The sequence below is a fragment of the Lithobates pipiens genome, unplaced genomic scaffold (assembly GCF_037356315.1).
Source record: "Lithobates pipiens isolate NorthernLeopardFrog02 unplaced genomic scaffold, aLitPip1_a1.2 Scaffold_8, whole genome shotgun sequence".
NCBI classification, from domain to species: domain Eukaryota; kingdom Metazoa; phylum Chordata; class Amphibia; order Anura; family Ranidae; genus Lithobates; species Lithobates pipiens.
Window position 1 is genome coordinate 385,105,943 of NW_027507903.1, and position 20,419 is coordinate 385,126,361.

At 48.5% G+C, this 20,419-nt stretch overlaps 1 protein-coding gene across 1 annotated transcript in view; it reads right to left on the reverse strand.

Moving 5' to 3' along the window:
* The window catches only part of HSPA9 (heat shock protein family A (Hsp70) member 9), a 299,396-nt gene that overhangs the window by 93,668 nt on the left and 185,309 nt on the right, over window positions 1-20,419 (reverse strand). Inside the window, exon 9 of the mRNA XM_077473881.1 lies at window positions 16,065-16,169. Coding sequence (XP_077330007.1) covers window positions 16,065-16,169 — 105 coding nt within the window. The remainder of the gene's footprint in view (window positions 1-16,064; window positions 16,170-20,419) is intronic.

The following is a 20,419-nucleotide window of genomic DNA, read 5'->3' on the forward strand; positions in this document are numbered from 1 at the left end:
CCGTCTTTCTTTGCTATCACCTGAGCAGATCCCTTCGTGACCATGTGGACTCCCTGCTTGCATGCTTGACCTGTCACACTTGCTTGGATGATTCTCCTACCTGCCCTTCCTCTCCTTTTCCCTCCTGAGAGCCCCCCCACGCTACCTACCCCTCTGGTCTCTCAGATGCCTAGCAGACTTTCACTCTAATCGCTGCACACCCTACAACTCACCGCACTGTGTGCTCTGCAGTTTTTATGATTGCCCCCAATAATGTTATGTTTCCCTGGCCAGCTGTCACTACCACGACCACGGCGAGTGACTGATGTTACGCCCTGCTGGACCAGTGTAGGCACTGTTAAGAGTTTATGTTTTATGTACCGTTTTGTTTACAGCCGTTAATATGCTTACAATGTGTTCTTGATGTTATGGGGGGGATGCCTGGGTGGGTTTCTAGGGTACTGTACTTGCACGGGACTCTTGCTGCTGGGGCCAACTACAGGTCTATACCCACCTGGATGTCTTATGGCTGCGCTTAAAATAGCCACCGTCAGGGGTCTTGGCGCCAAACCTAAACGCCTGGCTGTCCTCACCCACGTTAAGCGCCTGCGAGTGGATGTCTTGATCCTGGTCGAGACCCACCTTACAGGTCAAACCCAGCGCTTAAAAAAACCTGGGTTGGTTGGATGTACAGCACCCCCTACACCTCCAATTCGTGAGGCATTGCCATCCTAATTGCCAAAACTGTACAGTTCCAGTTGCATGACCTGCAGTCAGACCCGCAAAGTAGGTTCCTATTCCTCCATGCCACCGTGGGTGGCCTGGAGGCACTTATGGCATTCTACATCCCACTACTCTTCCAATTTCATGCCCTGCAGGAGGGGCTCAATTTTATGACCAAATTCCCCACGGTGCCCGTAATCTGGATAGGCGACTTCAATATGACACTCCAGCCTAGATAGGCTCGGCGCAACTGACCAGACATCCCCCCCTAGCTATACCACCAGATTCTGCAAATTTGCGGCAGAGATGGCCATGACAGACTCTTGGAGAAAAATACCCGACCAAAAAAGCCTTTTCTTGTTTTACCCCCTAGCGGCGGGCCGTGTCCCATATTGATATGGCCCTGCTCTACCCCGCCCTACTGCCTGACCTATTGGATGTGGGCTTAGACACCAGGGTATTAATCGGATCACTCTCTGTACTGGCTGACGTTTCGGCTGCACCTCCCCGTATCTGGAGACTGAACCCATTCTGGCTCACTGTACTGCAATACCAGGGACGGAGGAACTGCAGAGGGAATGGGCTTATTTCTTCTGCACGAACCTGGGGTCTGTGCCCGCAGGGTCAGTGTGGGAGGCGTTTAAACTCCACGCCAGACTGATCCTGTCCGCGCGCATTAATAGGTATAAGGCAAACTCCAAGCAGGTACTGACACAGGCTGAGGAACGATTGGATTCCCTCGAGCAACAATTTGTAACAGACCCCTAGCCGGCCAATGCCACCCAACACAGTCTACAATCTAGGCTGACCAATCACTTACACTATGAAAAGGCGAAGCAGGGCATATTTTTAGTAGACAACATATTTTTGAACACGGCGAGTGGGAAAATTGTTAGCCTACATGGCCCACCTGGACCATAGCCCCCCTGTCGTGGTCCGGCTCCGCACTGAAGCTAGAGACATGGTCTCTGACCCCCGATTCGGTGGTGCAGGAGTTTAAACTATTCTACTCCACCCTATACACCACTACGCGGTGCACACAGTCTGAACTTACCCAGTTCCTCCGAGACGTCAGGTTCCCCACTCTCAGCCAGGTCTGGAAATGCCTCCTAGAGGCTCCCATCACCTCCGATTGCATTGCTGAGGCACTTGCCCTACTCCCACCCTCCAAGGCGCCGGGCTCGGACGGGTTGCCCCTAGAATTTTACACCCAATTCCATGAAATTTTAGTCCCAGAACTGCTCACACTCTACACTCACATGTTTGATATGATGTCTCTCCCCGCCTCCATGGGTGAGGCCCTCATTGTCCTTATCCCTAAACTTGGCAAAGACCCTCATTACCCGGAGTCCTACCGTCCCATATCCCTCCTGCAGATGGACATAAAAATCCTAGCTAAAATTATGGCCCTGCGGCTTAAAGTTATTCTCAGCCTGATTCACCCTGACCAGACTGGGTTCATGCCCAACAAGAAGACCACCTTCAATCTCTGCAGGCTCTTCATGAACCTGCAGGCCACCCATGACAACACTGGATCGCGGGTAGTGGTGAGCCTGGACGCCGCAAAGGCGTTTGACTCCGTTGAATGGAGCTACCTATGGGAGTGTCTGACCAGCTTTGGCATTGGCCCTAATTTCATTAAATGGCTCCAGCTTCTCTACCGGGCTCCCCCTACCGGGATCCAGGTCAATGGCAGGATCTCAGACCCTTTCCCCCTGTCCCGGGGAACCCGTCAGGGGTGCCCACTATCCCCCCTGGCAGTCAAACCGTTGGCCATTGCTATCCGGGACCATCCGCACAGAGGTCTGCGCTCGGACCCCTTGATGGAAAGTCTGTATGCGGACGACATGTTGCTATACCTGGAAGACTCGGGCTGCTCCCTGACGGCGGCTTTGCAGCTAATAGAGCAGTTTGGGGAATACTCAGGATTGCGGATCAATTGGTCTAACTCAGGTCCTCTCCCTAGACATGGGTGCCCCCTCTGAAGCCCAGGCGGCGCTTCCCCTGGTCAAAGCGTGTCAGATAAAATATTTGGGTGTACAATGCTTGCGAAAACTGACAGATAACACTGCTCTCAACATCGAACCTTTATTCCCCCTCCTCAAAAACAAAACCCAGGTTTGGTCCTCTCTCCCTTTAGGGTGATGGGCCGTGTAAATTTCGTTAAAATGATCCTCCTCCCCAAGCTGCTCTATTTGTTCTGGCAGGCTCCCCTGTGCATTCCTCTTCGGACCTTTAAGTCCATGGAGGCCCTCATCAACACGTTTGTGTGGGGCCCATCCCGTCACAAGCTCTCGTGGAGTACCTTGAAATGCCCTGCCCACCTGGATGGTACTGCCCTACCGGACCTTTCCTTCTATTATCTGGCCTCCCAACTGTCACACTTTTACTACTACAACCAGACAGACCACTACACCGACTTGGTGTGCTCCCCGCACGTCGACCAGGTCACTCATGCGCGGCACTCAGGGACTTCCCATCCAGAGGAGCACTATGCTGTTTAAGCATTGCTCTATCTGGCAGCAGGCTATGTCCATTACTGGGGCCCCCGGATTCCACTCCCACACCCCCCTTTGGGATAACCCCTCGCTCTCTGAACTGCTTACAGTCCCTGACCGCCCCCAATGAATAACCAAGGGAGCTCTCTTCCTCTCCCAGGTCATCGCTAATGGAATAATCAGACAGTTTCAAGCCCTAAAAGAAGAGTTTGGCCTTCCCAACTGAATGCTCTTCCGCTACTTTCAACTCCGACATGCCCTTGGCTCCCAGTTCGGAGTCTCTGTCCCCAGACTTAAGTCATTGCCAAGGACCGTGGTCCTCAGCCACGACCCAAAAAAAAAAAAAAAAAAAGGATCTCTTTCTTTTACAACCACTTACTCACGCCTGGGGCCACCTCATGCGCATACCGACTCAAGTCCAGATGGGAAACAGATGTTGGGGCTCTTGAGGATGGGGACTGGGAAATCGCGCTGACCGCCCCCAAGATGGTTTCCCCTAAATTATCAGACAGGCTCACCCACCTTTACATGCTTCACAGATCCTACCTAACCCCCATCCGCATGTCCAGATTCAGACCCAACTACAGCCCGGCATGCCCTAAGTCCGGTGACCCCCAAGCCACATTTTAATCACCTAATGTGGTCATGCCCCAACCTGCAGGACTACTGGATCCAGGTTGTCAAATTCCTCCATGACCAAATGGGCTCCCCACTGTCACTCTGCCCCCGCCAGTGTTTACTTGGCATTCTCCTAGTATCCGAGGAGGCAAGGATCCCAACCATCTTCCTACAAAAGACTTTCTCACCAGGATGCAGATAGCCCACACGTGGTTGAGCCCAACACCCCCCACTGTCTGGAAATGGAAGGCAGCGGTTAACGCTACCCTCCCCTACAAAAAGATGCTCTATAAACAGAGGGTGCCCGGGCAAGTTTGCCAAGATATGGGATAGGTGGGTGGGGGATTCCAACACCTGCACAGAGTGAATGCAACCTGGGACTACTCCATCACAATCTGCCAGGAACCTGCATGTTATCACCCGTTGACCCTCGCATGTGAACTAGGGGTCTCCAGCCGCGGCTGGCGCATCCCTACCCCTGTCCTCTGGGCAGCCCCCTACAGAATATACTGCATGCTCACCTTTGGCCCTCATCTTCTGAACCCTTCACCCTTTTGAACACACTGTAATAATGTCTATGCATTATCTGTAACATATTGTTAACAGCGGCTCTATCCTTGTATTTGGTGCATGTTGCACCCTACACGTGTTTATATTGTCCTGTCTTTAAAATGCTCAATAAACGTTTTTTTGACAAAAAAAAAAAAAAACAGGAAATAAAAGCTAAAGAAAGAAAAAGTCTAGAAATAAAACGGCAGTGGCCTGCAACTTCTCAGTTGTAGCATCATACAATTTTAGCATAAGAGGCAGTCAACTCTGCAGGCAGATGGGATTCTTTAAAGGAGTTGTAAAGAAACTTTATCTTCATGCATTCTATGCAAGAAGATAAAAAAAAAACCTTGTAAGTAGAAACCACACCAGCACCCCCCCTAATTACTTACCTGAGCCACATCTCTCTCCAGCAATGTTCACGAATGTCTAAGCTGTCTGGGACATCAGTCCCGATTGGCTGAGATACAGCAGCGGCGTAATTGGCCCCAGTGTCTGTCAAAGTCAGTCAACCAATCAGGGAGAGAGGGTGTGGGGCTCTGTCTGAATGGACACAAAGCTGTGACTCTGCTCCAGTGCCCCCATAGGAAGCTGCTGTCTGTGGGAGTACTTGATAGGAGGGAGGGGCCAGGAGCAGCAAAGAGGGACCGATAAAAGGAGGATCCAGGCTGCTCTGTGCAAAACTAACTGCACAGAGGAGGCAAGTATAACAGGTTTATTTTTTAAAACGAGACTTTACAATCACTTTAAGGGAAAGCATGCAAGATGATGATTTCTGTAGTCCAGGACAGACCAAAAAACGGCAGTGAAATCCTCACAGGATAAAACCAAGCAAGGGGCCAAAAAGTCTGAGAATGGAATAACTTCAAAGGGCAAAATCCCAGGCTGTCAATGTAAGGCCCGTCAACAGGCGTACCGCAGGCAGCAATCAACAGTCGATTGTGATTTGAAGGCACCTGGTACAACAAGACCGTCGACCATACTTCTAGGATCTGACACGTTACTTCGTAGGGAAGGGGCAACGCTGTCCAGGGTTAAGGCTAGGCTTTGAATACTCATTAACAGGGCTTGACAAATTTGCTTAAAGCCAGCAAAAGATTTGTGCGTGGCGAATTGGAACGTGTATCGCAATCAATGTTTTCATGCGTAGGCATTTACATTTGTACGTGCATATATGTTGGAGTGCTCAACATTTGGGGGGGGGGGTATTCTATGTGCTTAGGTGTAAAAAATAGGATTATCCTAGTCCTTTCCTCTGTAATTCACCAACCGACACAGCTCCTCTTAGCCATTGGATTGTTACGCTCACCTTTAGGAGCATACTAGGCATTACATGTTATGTAACAGAACTTTCCAGTTCCGCCCAGGGGGCTGTCCCTTAAGTAACAACCCTCCAGTCTGCCATGCAGTCATCAGTACGTCAACAAGCAGTATAACGTAAAGAGAAAGAGGGGCGGGTGCTGTGTCGGTCGGTGAATTACAGAGAAAAGGATTTTACGGTGAGTACAAAAAATATTTTCTTGTATTCACCGACCGAAACAGCTCCTCTTAACCATTGGGACATCCCCAAGCAGTGCCAAATGAGGGGTGGGAAAACAGCATATAAAAAACTTCATCCACCATGGCAAGTGGGAACTAGTGAAACTTTACCCACAAAAACGACAGTGCGTAGAGAAATCCACCACAAAACCAGGGTACCCTCAACAGGTGTGACTACCCACAACCACACCAAAACTGCAGAATGTAATGCAACAGTGCATCAACTCAAGGGTACTGCGTTTTTAAATCGAAAAAAATATTGCATACTCAATTGCAACTATACGGCCACCTGCAAAACTTTGCGGCCAAAACAGGCATCAGCCAATGCACGACGTCTACCTGGTAGAACTTGGTAAACGTGTGGACAGACGACCAGGTCCCCGCCCAAGACTTTTTGATTGCCCTTGTAGAGTGGGCCGTGAGCGGAAATGGGGGCACCTGCCCCTTCAAGACATAGGCCTGCACTACAATCTGTCTGATCCACCTGGAAATGGTGGCCAACGAGACCGCCATGGCTTTCTTTGGAGCAGCCACTGACAAAAATCGTGCAGCTGACTTCCGGAAGGGAGCTATGGCAGACAAATACACCTTCAGAGCGCGAACCCCGTCCAGAGCATGCAGTACCACTCCACCTCCTTAGGATGTGTTGACTTAGGACACAGAGATGGTAACACAATGTCCTCATTGATATGAAAAGCCGAGACCACTTTCGGCAGAAAGGATGGTTGCGGACGCACCCGCACTTTATCCTTGTGAACAACCAGATAGGGTGACTTCCAGGACAAGGCCGCCAGTTCCGAAACCCTCCTGGCCGATGCGATGGCCACTAGAAAGACCACTTTCTGGGAAGGGGTCAACAGGGGAACCTCCCTGATATTTTCAAAAGGCAGTTTCTGAAGCGCCAACAATACCAGGTTCAGATCCCACGGGGGTAGCGGTGAACACACCGGAGGGACTACATGTTGCACCCCTTGAACAAAAGGTACTTACTAATGAGAGATGCCAGGGGTCGCAGAAAAAAAAAAAAAAAAAGACAGCCAAGATTGATACTTGCCCCTTAATAGTGCTTAGCGTCAATTCCTGGTCTACTCCTTGCTGAAGAAACAGCAGGATCCTGGATATATTAAAAAAAAAATAAAAAGAAGAAGGAGGGCGGATGCCTTCCTTTCTCCTCACACATGGAGATTTAAGCCTTCCGGGTACGATATTTCTTCCGAGAAGATTTCCGCGCTCTCAATATAGTGGGGATCACCGAGTCAGACAGACCCCGGTTCAACACTTGGCTCTCAATAGCCATGCCGTTAAAGCCAGCGATGGTAAAGCAGGATAGAGAATCGGACCTTGAGATAGAGGGTCCTCTCATAACGGCAGTCGCCATGGAGCGTCTTCCACCAGGCACACTAGGTCTGCGTACCAAGGATGCTGAGGCCAATCTAGGGCAACCAGAATTACTGGGATCCCATCGACTTCCACTCTGCGAAGCAATCGTGGTAACAGTTTCAGTGGAGGGAAGGCGTAGATCAGCTAGTACTGATCCCACGGAGCCACCAGCATGTCTGACGCGTCTGCCCACAGATCTCTTGTCCTGGATACGAATCTCGGCACCTTCTGATTGAGACGGGAGGCCAGAAGATCCACGTCTGGTGTGCCCCACCGCAGGCACAGCAGCCTGAACGCCTCCGGATGCAACGCCCACTCTCCTGGGTCCAGCATCTGGCGACTTAGATAGTCCGCCTGCCAGTTCTCCACTCCTGGGATGTAAATGGCCGATGGGGCCAGTACGTCGCTCTGCCCACCGAAGTATGTGAGCATCCTCCCGTGCAGCGACTGAGCTTCTTGTTCCTCGGTGATTGACGTATGCCCCCGCAGTGGCATTGCCTGACTGAATCCTGATCGGACACCCTCGCAGTCTCATCGACCAAGTGGAGATGCATAGCCTGATCGCTCTTAGCTCGAGCGGATTGAGCGGCAACTTGGATTCCTCCAAGGACCAGAAGCCCTGAGCCGACTAAACCCCATCACTCCACCCCAGCCGGATAGGCTGGTATCCGTTGTGATTACCATCCATTTCAGAGGCTGGAATGACTTCTCGGACTGAAGCACCAGGGACCTCAGCCACCAGATCAGAGAATCTCTGACTAACTGGCTCACCTGGATCTGTCAATCCAGGGACAGATATTTTTACCACTTTGTCAAAATCTCCTCCTGCAGAACTCTGGTGTGGAACTGGGCATACGGTACTGCCTTGAAGGAGACCACCATGAGTCCCAGGACTCGCATGCAGAAGTAAATCTACGGCCACTTGCGGTTCAGCAGTTTTACTGTGGCTCAGAGTCTGCAGCTTGTCTGAAGGGAGAAATACTCACTTCCCTGGAGTCCAGAAGCAAGCCTAGGTACTCCAAACGCTGGGTCAGTACTACCACTGACTTCTTTAGGTTTAACAGCCACCCAAACTCTTGCAGTGTCTGTATGGTGATCGCCACATCCTCCTATAATTCTGAGGCGGAAGATCCCACATTGCTGCAACAACGCCAAAACTGAAGCCAATACCTTGGTAAAGAATCTAGGCGCTGATGCCAAACCAAAAAGGGAAAGCCACAAACTGGTAGTAGACTTCCCGACTGCAAACCGCAGAAACTTTTGCTGCCAGAGGCATATGGGAATGTGCAGGTACGCATCCTGAATGTCCAAGGATGCCAGGGAGTCCCCTTGATGGAGTGCAGCAACTACTGAGCGAACCGATTCCTTTCTGAACCTCTGCACATTCAAAGTGATTGAGGGCTTTTAGAGCCAAGATTTTTACATACCTCTTCCTTCTTGGGAACTACAAACAGGTTTGAGTAGAACCTCTGGAAACGTTCCGATTCCGGAACAGGTACAATCATCCTGCGATTCAGTAGGTCCCTTACTGTCCCCAAGAGGGCCTCCTGGGTATGCTGGAGGGGAAGAATCTGTTTTGCGGCCAAGAGAAACTATTTTATAGCCATAAGAAATCAGATTGCAGACTCATTGGTCGGACATTCGAGAGGACCACCGAAATGCAAACTCCCGAAGATGACCCCCCCACCGGAGTCATGGGTGGGGACCAACCTATGCGGTAGCACTTTTGTTCGCAGGCTTGTTAGGCTTGCGGTTCCAGGGACCTTTGACTGTCCATGGTCGTCCTGTCGGGCTGGGGACGTTTAGCCGAAAGCTCAAGGCGGACGAAAAAGCCATTTATGAGTGGAAAAAGAGGGCCCTTGCTTATGGCATGGCTCCTTAGCCTTCCTGGCCTGTGGGAGTAGAGTACTCTTACCACCTGTGGCATTCTTAATAATGTCATCCAAGGAGGCTCCAAAGAGACAGTCGCCAAGGAAGGAAAGATCCGTCAGGGCTTTTTTTTTTAGATGCCTTGTCAGACCAGCATTTCAACCAAATCAGGCGCCTCAGCACCCCAGCTGATACTGAAGCCCTGGATAACCGAGGGAGAGTATCCAGGGCCATGTCTCAAACGTACTTCAGGCCTTGCACTAACTGGTCTGCTAATTCCATGCAGACAGGAGAAGCCTGTTCTCCCAATTCACGGTGCAACAGTTTTTCTTACTCTGCCTGCGACACAAGTGCAGATGCCAGTACTGGTCGCACGGCTGACCCCACAACCGTAAACAAGGAACGAGCCACTGCCTTCCTGTCCGTGGGATCCTTAAAAACGCAGGAGTCCCATCTACTGGGATCGTGGTTACTTTGTTTAACCTGGATACTGAGGGGTCCATGACCAGAGGAGCCTACCACTTTGAGAAGGCTCTCCTCAAAAGGTTAACGCACCGCCATGTATTTGGGGACCGAAAAGGTCCATTGGGGGGACCACCTTCCTTGTAAATGAACTTGTCAAAATAAGTCAAATACGGGAACACCTTAGGTGAACGTGCTGGCTTACAGGACCCAAAAGGGACCACTACATCAGCAGAGGAATCTGCCTACTCCTGAATATTCAGGGTATCACGCACAGCTGTGATAAGTGCCCCAACAAGCGCTTTGTCACGCACGGACCTGGATGGGGACTCATCCTCACTGTTCTGGTCAGAGTCATCTGACACGACAGAACAGGGGGTCTCCAGCCTCAGAGCTCACCCCAGAGGAGGGGTTCAGGGGCTGCTTTTTAGCACGTTTGCGCCCACACACCGCCTCCATCTTGGCACCAAACTAATTGAGGACCGCCGACAAGGTGTCCAAGGGCACTGCACAGTCTGCAGGCGATCCGGTTGCAATTGCCTGGATTTCAGTTTCTGAAGCCATGCTGACCCTACCCTGTCTGCCACCCAAAGGGGACTTAGGACAGCGACAGTCCCACCCTCCTTACTGCTGCAGGCTGAGGGGCTCTTTCCCGCAGGACTCACCACCCTGAGGGGTTCTGCGCTATCCAGCAGATAGTGCCCGTAGTCTGTTGGCTCCCAGTTGCAGAGGAATCAGCTCTGTCGTTGGAAGCAGCTGCTAATGGCACGGAAACCGCTCTGTAGTGTGCTAAGGCTCAAAGAAAATGGTCGCCCAGAATAAGGACATAAAACACAGGGAAAATGGCCATCAGAGCACAGGAGCACATGCTGCCACTAGAGAACAATGAAAAAACATGTTCAGGCTTCCAGAAAATGGCCACCGGCGTCCAGTATTAGGACAAATCACAGGGAAAATGGCTGCCGAAGCCCAGGAGAGCATGCTGCCCTTGCCCACACCTAAGATGGCTGCTGTATGCAAGCCATGAGGGACAGAGAGGAACAATGGAGGTGGGCACAGCGCTGCACAGGACACAAGCAGTTGCATAGGAACCTTCCAGGGACATGAAAAACAGGACCCAGCCAGCACACCCCCCCCCCCCCAGATGAGAACCCACCTGGAGAACCCCTGCACAGACACACACACCCCGCTCTGGTGGGGAGAGAAGAGGGAGGTGAGGGACCCCCAAATCGACCTCCCAGGGAATGCCCAGCTGCTCAGCCCCACCGAGGCAGGGAGCGTGTACTTACCAGTCCTGAAGAGCTGAGAGACATTCCATTACAGACCCACTCTCTGATCAGTACAGGGTGGCTGCTGGCCCGGCACACTGACCGACATCAGTAGCCCGGCATAAAAGCTCACGACCACCTCTGGAGCTGAGGTTTCATTGTGGCCGACCCAGCGCAGAGCTCTGGCCTGCACACGCTCAATGGCAGGACTGGGGAGACAAGGATAAAGGTATCCAGCCTGTCACCCGTCCGGCTGTTGATAGCAGATCACAGGATCCATCTTGCACAAAAAAAATAAAAAATCAGCAGAAAAAAACAGACCGATGGGCTGTCAGGGTTCCTAGGTCCTTCTTCACTAGGCAAAATAAAACTGATGACTGCATGGCAGGCTGGAGGGTTGTTACCTAAGGGACCACCCCCTGGACGGAATGGGAAAGTTGTGTGTTACATAACATGTAATGTCTAGTATGCTCCTAAAGGTGGGTGTAACAACCCAATGGCTAAGAGGCGCTGTGTCGATCGGTGAATATAAGAAACATTTTTTATACAATTCATACTTTTTTCACATAATTTATTTTCATCACATAGTAGACAAAGACCATGTGATTTTTTTTGGGTGACAGGTCCTCTAATGTTACATTGGGAGTAGAGGGGGTGAGCAGAGCTGGGCTGTTCCATGCTGTCAGGACATGCAGGAGTTGGAGCAGAGGCAGCTGTGACAGACGGGAGGGTGGTCACACAGAAGAATACATGCGTGTGATACGCAGGAGTCAGGCTCGGAACAGGGCAGTCAGCAGGCGGGATTCTACACGAGGAATTTTCTGGCGGTGGGCACTATGGCAGGCAGGGGTGCAGACATGGTGTTGCTGCACATACACTGGGTGAGCCCAGATGTCTACATGATACTTGATGTCTCTGGCCATGCACCACCACGCAGGCCTTATCCTTCCTGGTGATAAGCCATGCAAAAGGGGGTGGTCCAGCGGTGTTTGAGGCAAGGCAGACACGCGGCCCCTCCTCTGCAGGTCCCAATCACCAGCTGAGCCGGATTGGAGACTGAATGGCACAGTGTGGTAGGCGTGAGTGTGACGGGGAGGCCGCGCCGTGTGGCGCCATTGCCTCTGGCAGGTGTCATAGCGAATGACACTGGACAAAAAGCCCTGGCGCCAGGATGCCATCTCTAGTCACCATGGTGACCTGGGTAGGAGAGGCTCAAATGGCTGGAAGCGACTAGGTCATTGTAGGCAGACAGCAGAGACAGAAGATAGATCCATGATCACTTGTAGGCAAGGCAAGAGCAGCATCAGAAAGGTGCTTCAATGCTGAAAAACGTGAAAGATTTTGTAAAACAGGCTACACTCCTAATGTACAATGTTAGCAATCCGTTCGTCAGCGTTCAAGTGAAAGTAAAGGCTAAAACACCTAAGGTTTGAAACTATGCTTCCTCCTCCTCACACCCACGCTTCCTACAGTGTTTCAATGTCCTTTGGTGAGGTCATATGAACTGCAAGCAGCGGCGCCTGTCAGCAAGCAGCGCAACATGGCTGAACTCCCAGAGATGTGCTGTCACCCACTAGCTTCCATTGTCTCTTCCTTTCATAAGTTTCAGCAGTTGTTGCCACAGGAGCCGCAATGGACACAAAGTAGGCATTTCAAATGGCATCAAAGCAGTGAAGTAGCTCCTACATGACCCATCCACAAAGTGGGGATGGTTTATACCAGTGGCATGCATACCTGGAAAGCGTCACAATACAGAGCTTGCACATCCAGTCAGAAAGACCAGGTCATACAGAGCAGTGTAAACAAAGAATCAAAGTCACAAATGCAAAAAAAAAAAAAAAAAAAAAAAAGAAAACCATTTTCAGTAGAGGTAGAAAAAGCATCTAACCTTCTAGAACACCAACAACTGAGACATACTGGGTAGAAGAGGAGATATATGAGGGGCTGGCTTCCAATTTTCTGTTTGCTACCTACTTCCTGTAAGTAGCATGTAGCAGAGGGTAGAATTATTATTTCTCTTTTTTTTCTTGGAATCAACAGTGTGCAATGCAGCCAGCTTGTCTGCTTAGTTAGCCTAGGACAGTGATGGCGAACCTTGGCACCCCAGATGTTTTGGAACTACATTTCCCATGATGCTCATGCACTCTGCAGTGTAGTGGAGCATCATGGTAAATGTAGTTCCAAAACATCTGGGGTGCCAAGGTTCGCCATCACTGGCCTAGGAGTTCCTGTGTCCTTTAGGGCGTGGGAGGTAAAGGGGATCTCATTAGGAGGCACACACAGCAAGGTGTCCTGTGGCTGGACAGGACCAGACATGCTGGCACCAGGGCATTGTGTACTCGCCTTAGCTGAATTCAAAGCACAATCTAATTTTCCTATGTTGGCCAAAAAAAGGTGAGTCTTTTTAAGCTTGTCCCACCGATGGACAGTGGCACTTAAGTCTGCCTGTCCCACTGCAAGGAAACTAGAAGGTGCTTAGAACTGCTGAATCTCAGTTCAGTATGAATGGTGTGCTACTTCCTGGATCCTTGGACTGTTCCATATGGTCTGTGCTGCTTTCCAGATACTGGAACTCTTTTTTTTCTCCCCACTTTGTAGATCCTTTTCTGTGGGAGCCAGGTGCTGTGAAGACCCAGGACTGTTGTGTGCCCAGATCCCTCCGCTTTGCACAGCGCCCTCCTCGGATTGCAGTGCCTGCTCTGTCTGCTAGGTACCCAGAGCCCTCTCTGGATTGCCCTGCCTGTGGGGTGCCCAGAGCCCTCCAAGTTGCCCTGCTTTCTTCCACTGCATGACCGGAGTCCTCCTCGGATTATCCTGCCTGGATCCCCTGATGCCAAACCCCCAGTGTGAGTCTTTGAACCCTTTCACCCCTGCTGTTATTCTGAGCATCATTCGCCCTGGCTGTGTCTTTGTTGCCAAACTGCTTCCTTTTTGCAGTGCTATATCCCCACTCCACGGGCTGTTACCCTAGCTTCTGCCCTGAAGGTCATCTCCCCTTTCTATGTCATAGTGGCCTGTGAACGGTTTATCTATTCTGTGCTCACTACCATGGCGCAAACAGTCTATCCATGCCATGCTCATTGCTACTCCAAGAACTGTTTTCTGTGCTATACTACCACACTGAGGACCTGTTTTCCCCTTGCCGGACCTGCCTGTGGCCCCTTCTCCCAAACTGTCGCTCTACTGCTCTAAAGGATCACTTCCCCTTGTCATGTCTTATTGTTACCGAGTGAACTGTTCACCTGTGGTGCCCCAATGTTACTCCATGAACTGCTTATCTGTTGCATGACCATTGATACTCTGTGGACTAACTGTGGCCCAAGTCTGCCAATAAACATCTGTGTGTCAGGCTTCTTGTGATTTGCCTCAGAGTGCTCTCTGCACTCCTAATTCATCACATAGCATAACCAAACTAAGTCCTTTGTGCTTAAAGTGATTGTAAGTGTTAATTTTTCAGGCCAATTCTGACATTTCGCTCCTACATGAAAAATTCATAATTTTTTTGCTAGAAAATTACATAGAACCCCCAAACATTATATATGTTTTTTTAGAAAAGACCCTAGAGAATACAATGGCGGTTGTTGCAACCTTTTATCTCGCATGGTATTTGTGCAGCAATTTTTCGAACACTTTTTTCAGAAAAAAAAAAGAAAAAAAACCCCAGTTTCATGCTTTAAAAAAAAAAAAAAAAAAAAAAAAAAAAACAGTAACGGTAGCCCAAATTTTTTGCATAACGTGAAAGATGAAGATACGCCAAGTAAAGATACCCAACATGTCATGCTTCAAAATTGCACACGCTCTTGGAATGGCACCAAACTTTGGTATTTAAAAACCCCATAGGTGACACGTTACATTTTTTTTACTGGTTACATGTTTTGAGTGACAGAGTAGGTCTAGGGCTAGCATTATTGCTCTCGCTCCAACTTTCGCGGCGATACCTCACGTCACATGTGTGGTTTGAACATCGTTTTCATACGTGGGCAGGACTTGCGTATGCGTTCGCTTCTGCGTATGAGCTCACGGGGACAGGGGCGCTTTAAATTTTTAATTTTTTGTTAATTTTACTTTTATTTTTTAAGGTTGACACTTTAAAAAATTGATTGCTTTTATGCCTATTACAAGGAATGTAAACATCCCTTGTAATAGGAATATGGCATGATCGGACCTATTTACAGTGAGATATGGGGTCAATAAGGCCCCACATCTCACCTCTAGGCTGGGAAGCCCAAAAAAGAAAAAAAAAAACTATCACAGCTTCCCAGCCAAAGTGGCGTCATTATTTTGAATGCAGAGGCCGGGCGTGAGGTCATAACATCGCGCCCGGCCTCCGAATGATCATAGAGACTCCAGGGACCATCTGGTCCACCGGAAATCTGATACCATCCAGGGGGCGGTGGATCCTGTGACCGACTCGCCAATCAAAGCGGCGAGTCGGTAGAAGCACCGGAGGGCGGCCCGGAACAGCCGCTAGGATGGTTCTTATGGTGCAGGGAATCTTTGGCTGAAAATGCTGATATCTGAATGTCTGTAGCCTCAGGCATTAAGCTATAACACCACAAAGCCCATGACGTCATGACGTAGCTTGGGCGCCAAGTGGTTAAAAAAAAAGCATACATATACTTGCCTCCACTGTGCAGCCCCGAACCTAGTCTTCTGGGGTCCCCCGGTGGCTCTCGTGGCTCCTCCCATCAGATAACCCCCTAGGAGAAGTGCTCTCCCAAGGGGGTTAACTTGCGGGCGCTCTCCCGAGTCCAGCATTTGGCGTCCATGTATGACTCGGCCCTGCTTCCTGACACCATTGAATTTGAATGATAGCAGCACAGCCATAGGCTCCCGCTGTTAATCCAATCAAGAGCTGAGAACCCCTGGCAGAGACAGCACCTCCCCGCTGGGTCAAGTGCCAGGGCTCAGGTAAGTAGGATGCATTAAGGTGAAAAAACTAACTAACTAAAAATACACTCAATTGTACAGCTCTGACTGCAGAAAAAAAAAATTCAGAATCTTGTATATTGCCTGGCAGGTGTGACAGCGCACACACATGCACAGTTGATGGAATACACAAGTAAAACGTTTCCCCACACGTTAGGCTCCATTTAATCATAGGTCATCTGTATAACAATCAAAACATGAATTTGTTTTAAAGCAACTACAGAAAAAAACCACACACAAACATGCTTACCAATGTAAACTGTCCAAGAATTTTGTTGTCACAAGCCATTTCTCGCTCTCCTTGGCATACTTTAATTTCCACTTGTGTCTGTCCATCAGCAGCAGTAGAGAACACCTTAAATACATAAAAGAAAGAAAAAAAAACACAGACTAAAGTTAATTGACAGAACAGGAGGAAAGGAGAAAACACCAAGGTATAACCCCCTTCCAACTCTTCAGGTAAGACTTGGGTTTTGTATCAAGCATTGAGGGCCACAAGCAAGAGCAGAGGGGTCTCTGTGTCCTAGGATGGTCTCCAAGAAAACAGCTTAACAGGTAAACTAGAAAAAAAAACTGACTTGCCTCAAATTTTCATATCTTGTGAGTACAGTACAGGACACAGGCAAAGTATTCATAGACTGTGTTATAGTCTCATACATTCAAGTGATCAGACACTAGCAAGCTTTTGGAGGGACAAAGATCAAACTTCAGAGTGCTGCTAAGTTGCATCCACACAAAAATGGACATCTACTTTGTAGAAATTTGAAAATGTGTGAACAGAGGAAGGAGGTGGCGATCTTACACTTCACTCCAGCCAGAGGAAGCCTGGTGTTCATTGATAAAATGATAAGGCTTCCTCTGAATGGACGAGAAGCATTCAGCCGGATTTGATTTTGCTCCAACAGCAGATGGGAAGTAAACGGCAATGCTGCTGAAACAGCGCTGCATAGTTCATCATCAATACTGCAACATAATACCGTCTTGACCGCAGCAGTATAAACATACTTATTGAAACAGTTTGTGCCAGCTTGGCCTAAAGTGAAAGAAAACCTGGATTTTGGCTTTAACAACTGCTTCTTCCAGTTTACTTGTTACAGCAGACGTTGCATCCCTCTATACGTGTATATCGCCCCAATTAAATATTCCACAGCCGCTAAACATAGTTACATAGTAAACCTATCAAAAGAAATGATTTTTCAATTACAAAATAATTTTATTATGGATTAGTCACCACAACTCATCTCTTGTTTAACCACTACAGAGCCACGCTATAGTCGAATGACGGCTACATTGTGGACCTGCTTTGCTAGGACTACGTCTATTGACATCGACCCCTTACCATGTGATCAGCTGTCAGCCAATGAGAGCTGATCATGTGATGTCAACAGAGCCAGTAATTGGCTATTATCAATGGAGAAAAATTACCCGTTTGCTAAATTTTTGAACTACTAAACATTTTTTTCCCCAAAATGTTCCAACTTTGTTTAGCAAAAAAAATAAAATAAATCCCAGCTGTGATTAAAGTGGTTGTAAACCCTTACAAACCACTTTGACCTACAGGTAAGTCTAGATTAAGGCTTACCTGTAGGTCCAAGAAATATCTCCTAAACCTATACGGTTTAGGAGATATTTGCCTGAAGACAGGCAACAGCTGTCTACGGTGCATGCGCTGTAGACAGCAGCGCACCGAGTGTGGCATCGATGACAAAGATGCCGCGCGTCTCGGCTCCCATGCGCATGCGAGGGAGTGACGTCATCGCGGCTTCGCCGAATGACAGCGGCGGAGCTGTGAGACCCCACAGAGAAGATGGATGCGCCGGACTACAGGGGACAGCGGTGACTTGGCTGGCTCCTGTGTCAGGTAAGTGACACATAATGGGCTACTATGCGATGAATAGTAGTCCATTATGCTTTGCCTTTGCAGGGAATGAAAGAGGAAGTAAACTCATCAGGGTTTACTTCCTCTTTAAATACCACCAAAAGAAAGCTCTATTTGTGGGAAAAAAATTATAAAAATTTCATTTGTGTACAGTGTTGTATGACTTGGCAATTGTCAAAGTGCGTCAGCAATGAAAGCTGAAAATTGGTCTGGGCAGGAGGGGGGTTTAAGTGCCCAGTAAGCAAGTGGTTAAGCACCATAATTACATCCAAATGAAGTGCGCGGCTATGGGGCAAAGTTTATGGCCAAATGGGAGGAGGATATCCATTCTCACACCAGGCCTCAGCTTGTGCTTTGGGACTACATCCTACTTCTTTTGAATAGCGACTTTGACTCAAAGGAAGGATTCATGGAGAATCTTAATTCTAATGATCGAGGCATTTCATTGTCATTTATCAGAGAAATCATACATTTTTTGGATTTGGAAATTAAGAATAGGTTAATCACTGAGGAAGAAAAGTATTTGATCCCCTTCTGATTTTGTATGTTTGCCCACTGACAAATGATCAGTCTATAATTTTAATGGTAGGTTTATTTTAACAGTTAGAGACAGAACAAAAAAAAATCCAGGAAAACACATTTCAAAAAAGTTATCAATTGATTTGCATTTTAATGAGTGAAATAAGTATTTGACCCCTTTGCAAAATATGACTTGGCACTTGGTGGCAAAAAAATTGCTGGCAATCTGACTTTTTTGTAGTTCGCCACCAGGTATGCACACATCTCATTCAGGAGGGAGTGCAAGGTCTCCAACATCCACCAGATTTGTGGTGTTGTCTTGGAGTGGAAGAGGTCTCCAGGGGCAACCTATGAAGCTCTGGTGAACTCCACGCCCAAGAGGGTTAAGGCAGTTCTGGGAAATAATGGTGGCCACACAAAATATTGACACTGGGCCCAATTTGGACATGTTCCCTTTTGTTGCCAGCAGTTTAGACATCAATGGCTGTGTTTTATTTAGAGAGGGAAGGAAAATTTACACCGTTATACAAGCTGTACACTCACTGCTTTACATTGTAGCCAAGCGTAATTTCTGGAGGAGGAGATAGAGATAGAGATAGAGATAGATAGATATATATATATATATATATATCTATCTATCTATGAGAGAGAGATGCAGAATCAAGCAAGGCCGAGTCGCGATGCATCGATTACTTTCAACACTCCTACTTGAGATCATTGACAAGATTGACAAGATTCTCCCATGTAGTTCTGGCCTGATTACTCAAGTTTTCATGATCATTGAAACGCCACAAGATGAGATTCTTGCACTAAGCACCAGAACAAGGGAGAACATTGTGGGTTTCTTCCGTTTGTGGATAATTGCACAATCTGTTAAAATTATAGCGTGAGCATTTCTTTGTCAGTGGGCAAATGCACAAATTCAGCAGGGGATCAAATACCTCCCCCCCCCCCACTTTACTTCAAATCTACCAATCGTAACTTTCATACAAACTGATAACCACCATCAAATCTACTGCGCAGTCAATTCGTCAGATTGCAGCGTAATTGTACTAACAGCAATGACTACGAGATGCAAGCAATTCTCAAGAATCCATATTAGACATAGAAATTAACCAAGTGAAACATTGTGACATTGTGGGTACTCCGTTACCACTGAGACCTGGTATCATATTTAGAGGTGTAACCGCCTAATATAATTGAGCCACCTAATAAAACATTTATTCATGATCTAGTCAGATCTTATGCCTGCAAGAGGTGTTCAGTATGTTGGTGATGCATCATTTTTTTTTACCCTTTCGGTAATTTTTTATATCTATGGTATTTGGAGTTCCACTCAGTAAGTAGCAAGTAACTACATACATTTTTCCACTTTGTATGTAAACAATAAAACTTGGTGTGCGGATAAGTTTATTTTAACCACTTAAGGAGCGAGCCTTAGAATATACCCTTAGAGCTCGGACCACGTCCAGGGAGTTGAGGGCCACCTCCTTAGGATGTGTCTGTTTAGGACACAGAGATGGTAACACAATGTCTTCATTGATGTGAAACACCAAACCCACCTTCGGTAGAAAAGGTTGCAGACGCAACACCACCTTATTCTTGTGGATAACCAGATAGAGCGATTTGCAAGACAAGGCCGCCAGTTCTGAAACCCTCCTGGCCAATGTAATGGCCACTAAGACCACTTTCTGAGAGAGTCAAATGGCGGTTTCTGAGGCACCGATAGCACCAGGTTCAGATCCCACCGGGGTAAGTGTGGACACACTGGAGGGTCTACATGGCAGACCCCTTATATAAAAAAGTGCTCACTAGAGAGTGAGGTGTCAGGGGTCGTGGGGGGGGGGGGGGGGGGGGGGAACAACCAAAGCTGATATTTGTCCCTTAATGATGCTTTCCGGTCTACTCCTTGCTGTAGGAACAGCAGGATCCTGGAAACGGACTAGGTGAGCGGACGCTACCCCTTCTCACACATGGAGATGTAGGCCTTCCAGGAACGATGGTATGTCTTCCAGGTAGATTTTCATGCCCTTGAAATTGTTGAAATCAGAGTCCGACAGGCCCCGGCTCCTTAGCACCTGGCTCTCAACAGCCATGCCCTTAAAACCAGTGATGGTAAAGCAGGATGGAGAATTTGACCTTGAGACAGAAGGTCTTCTCACATCGGTAGTCGCCAAGGACCGTCCGCAACCAGGTGTACTAGGTCG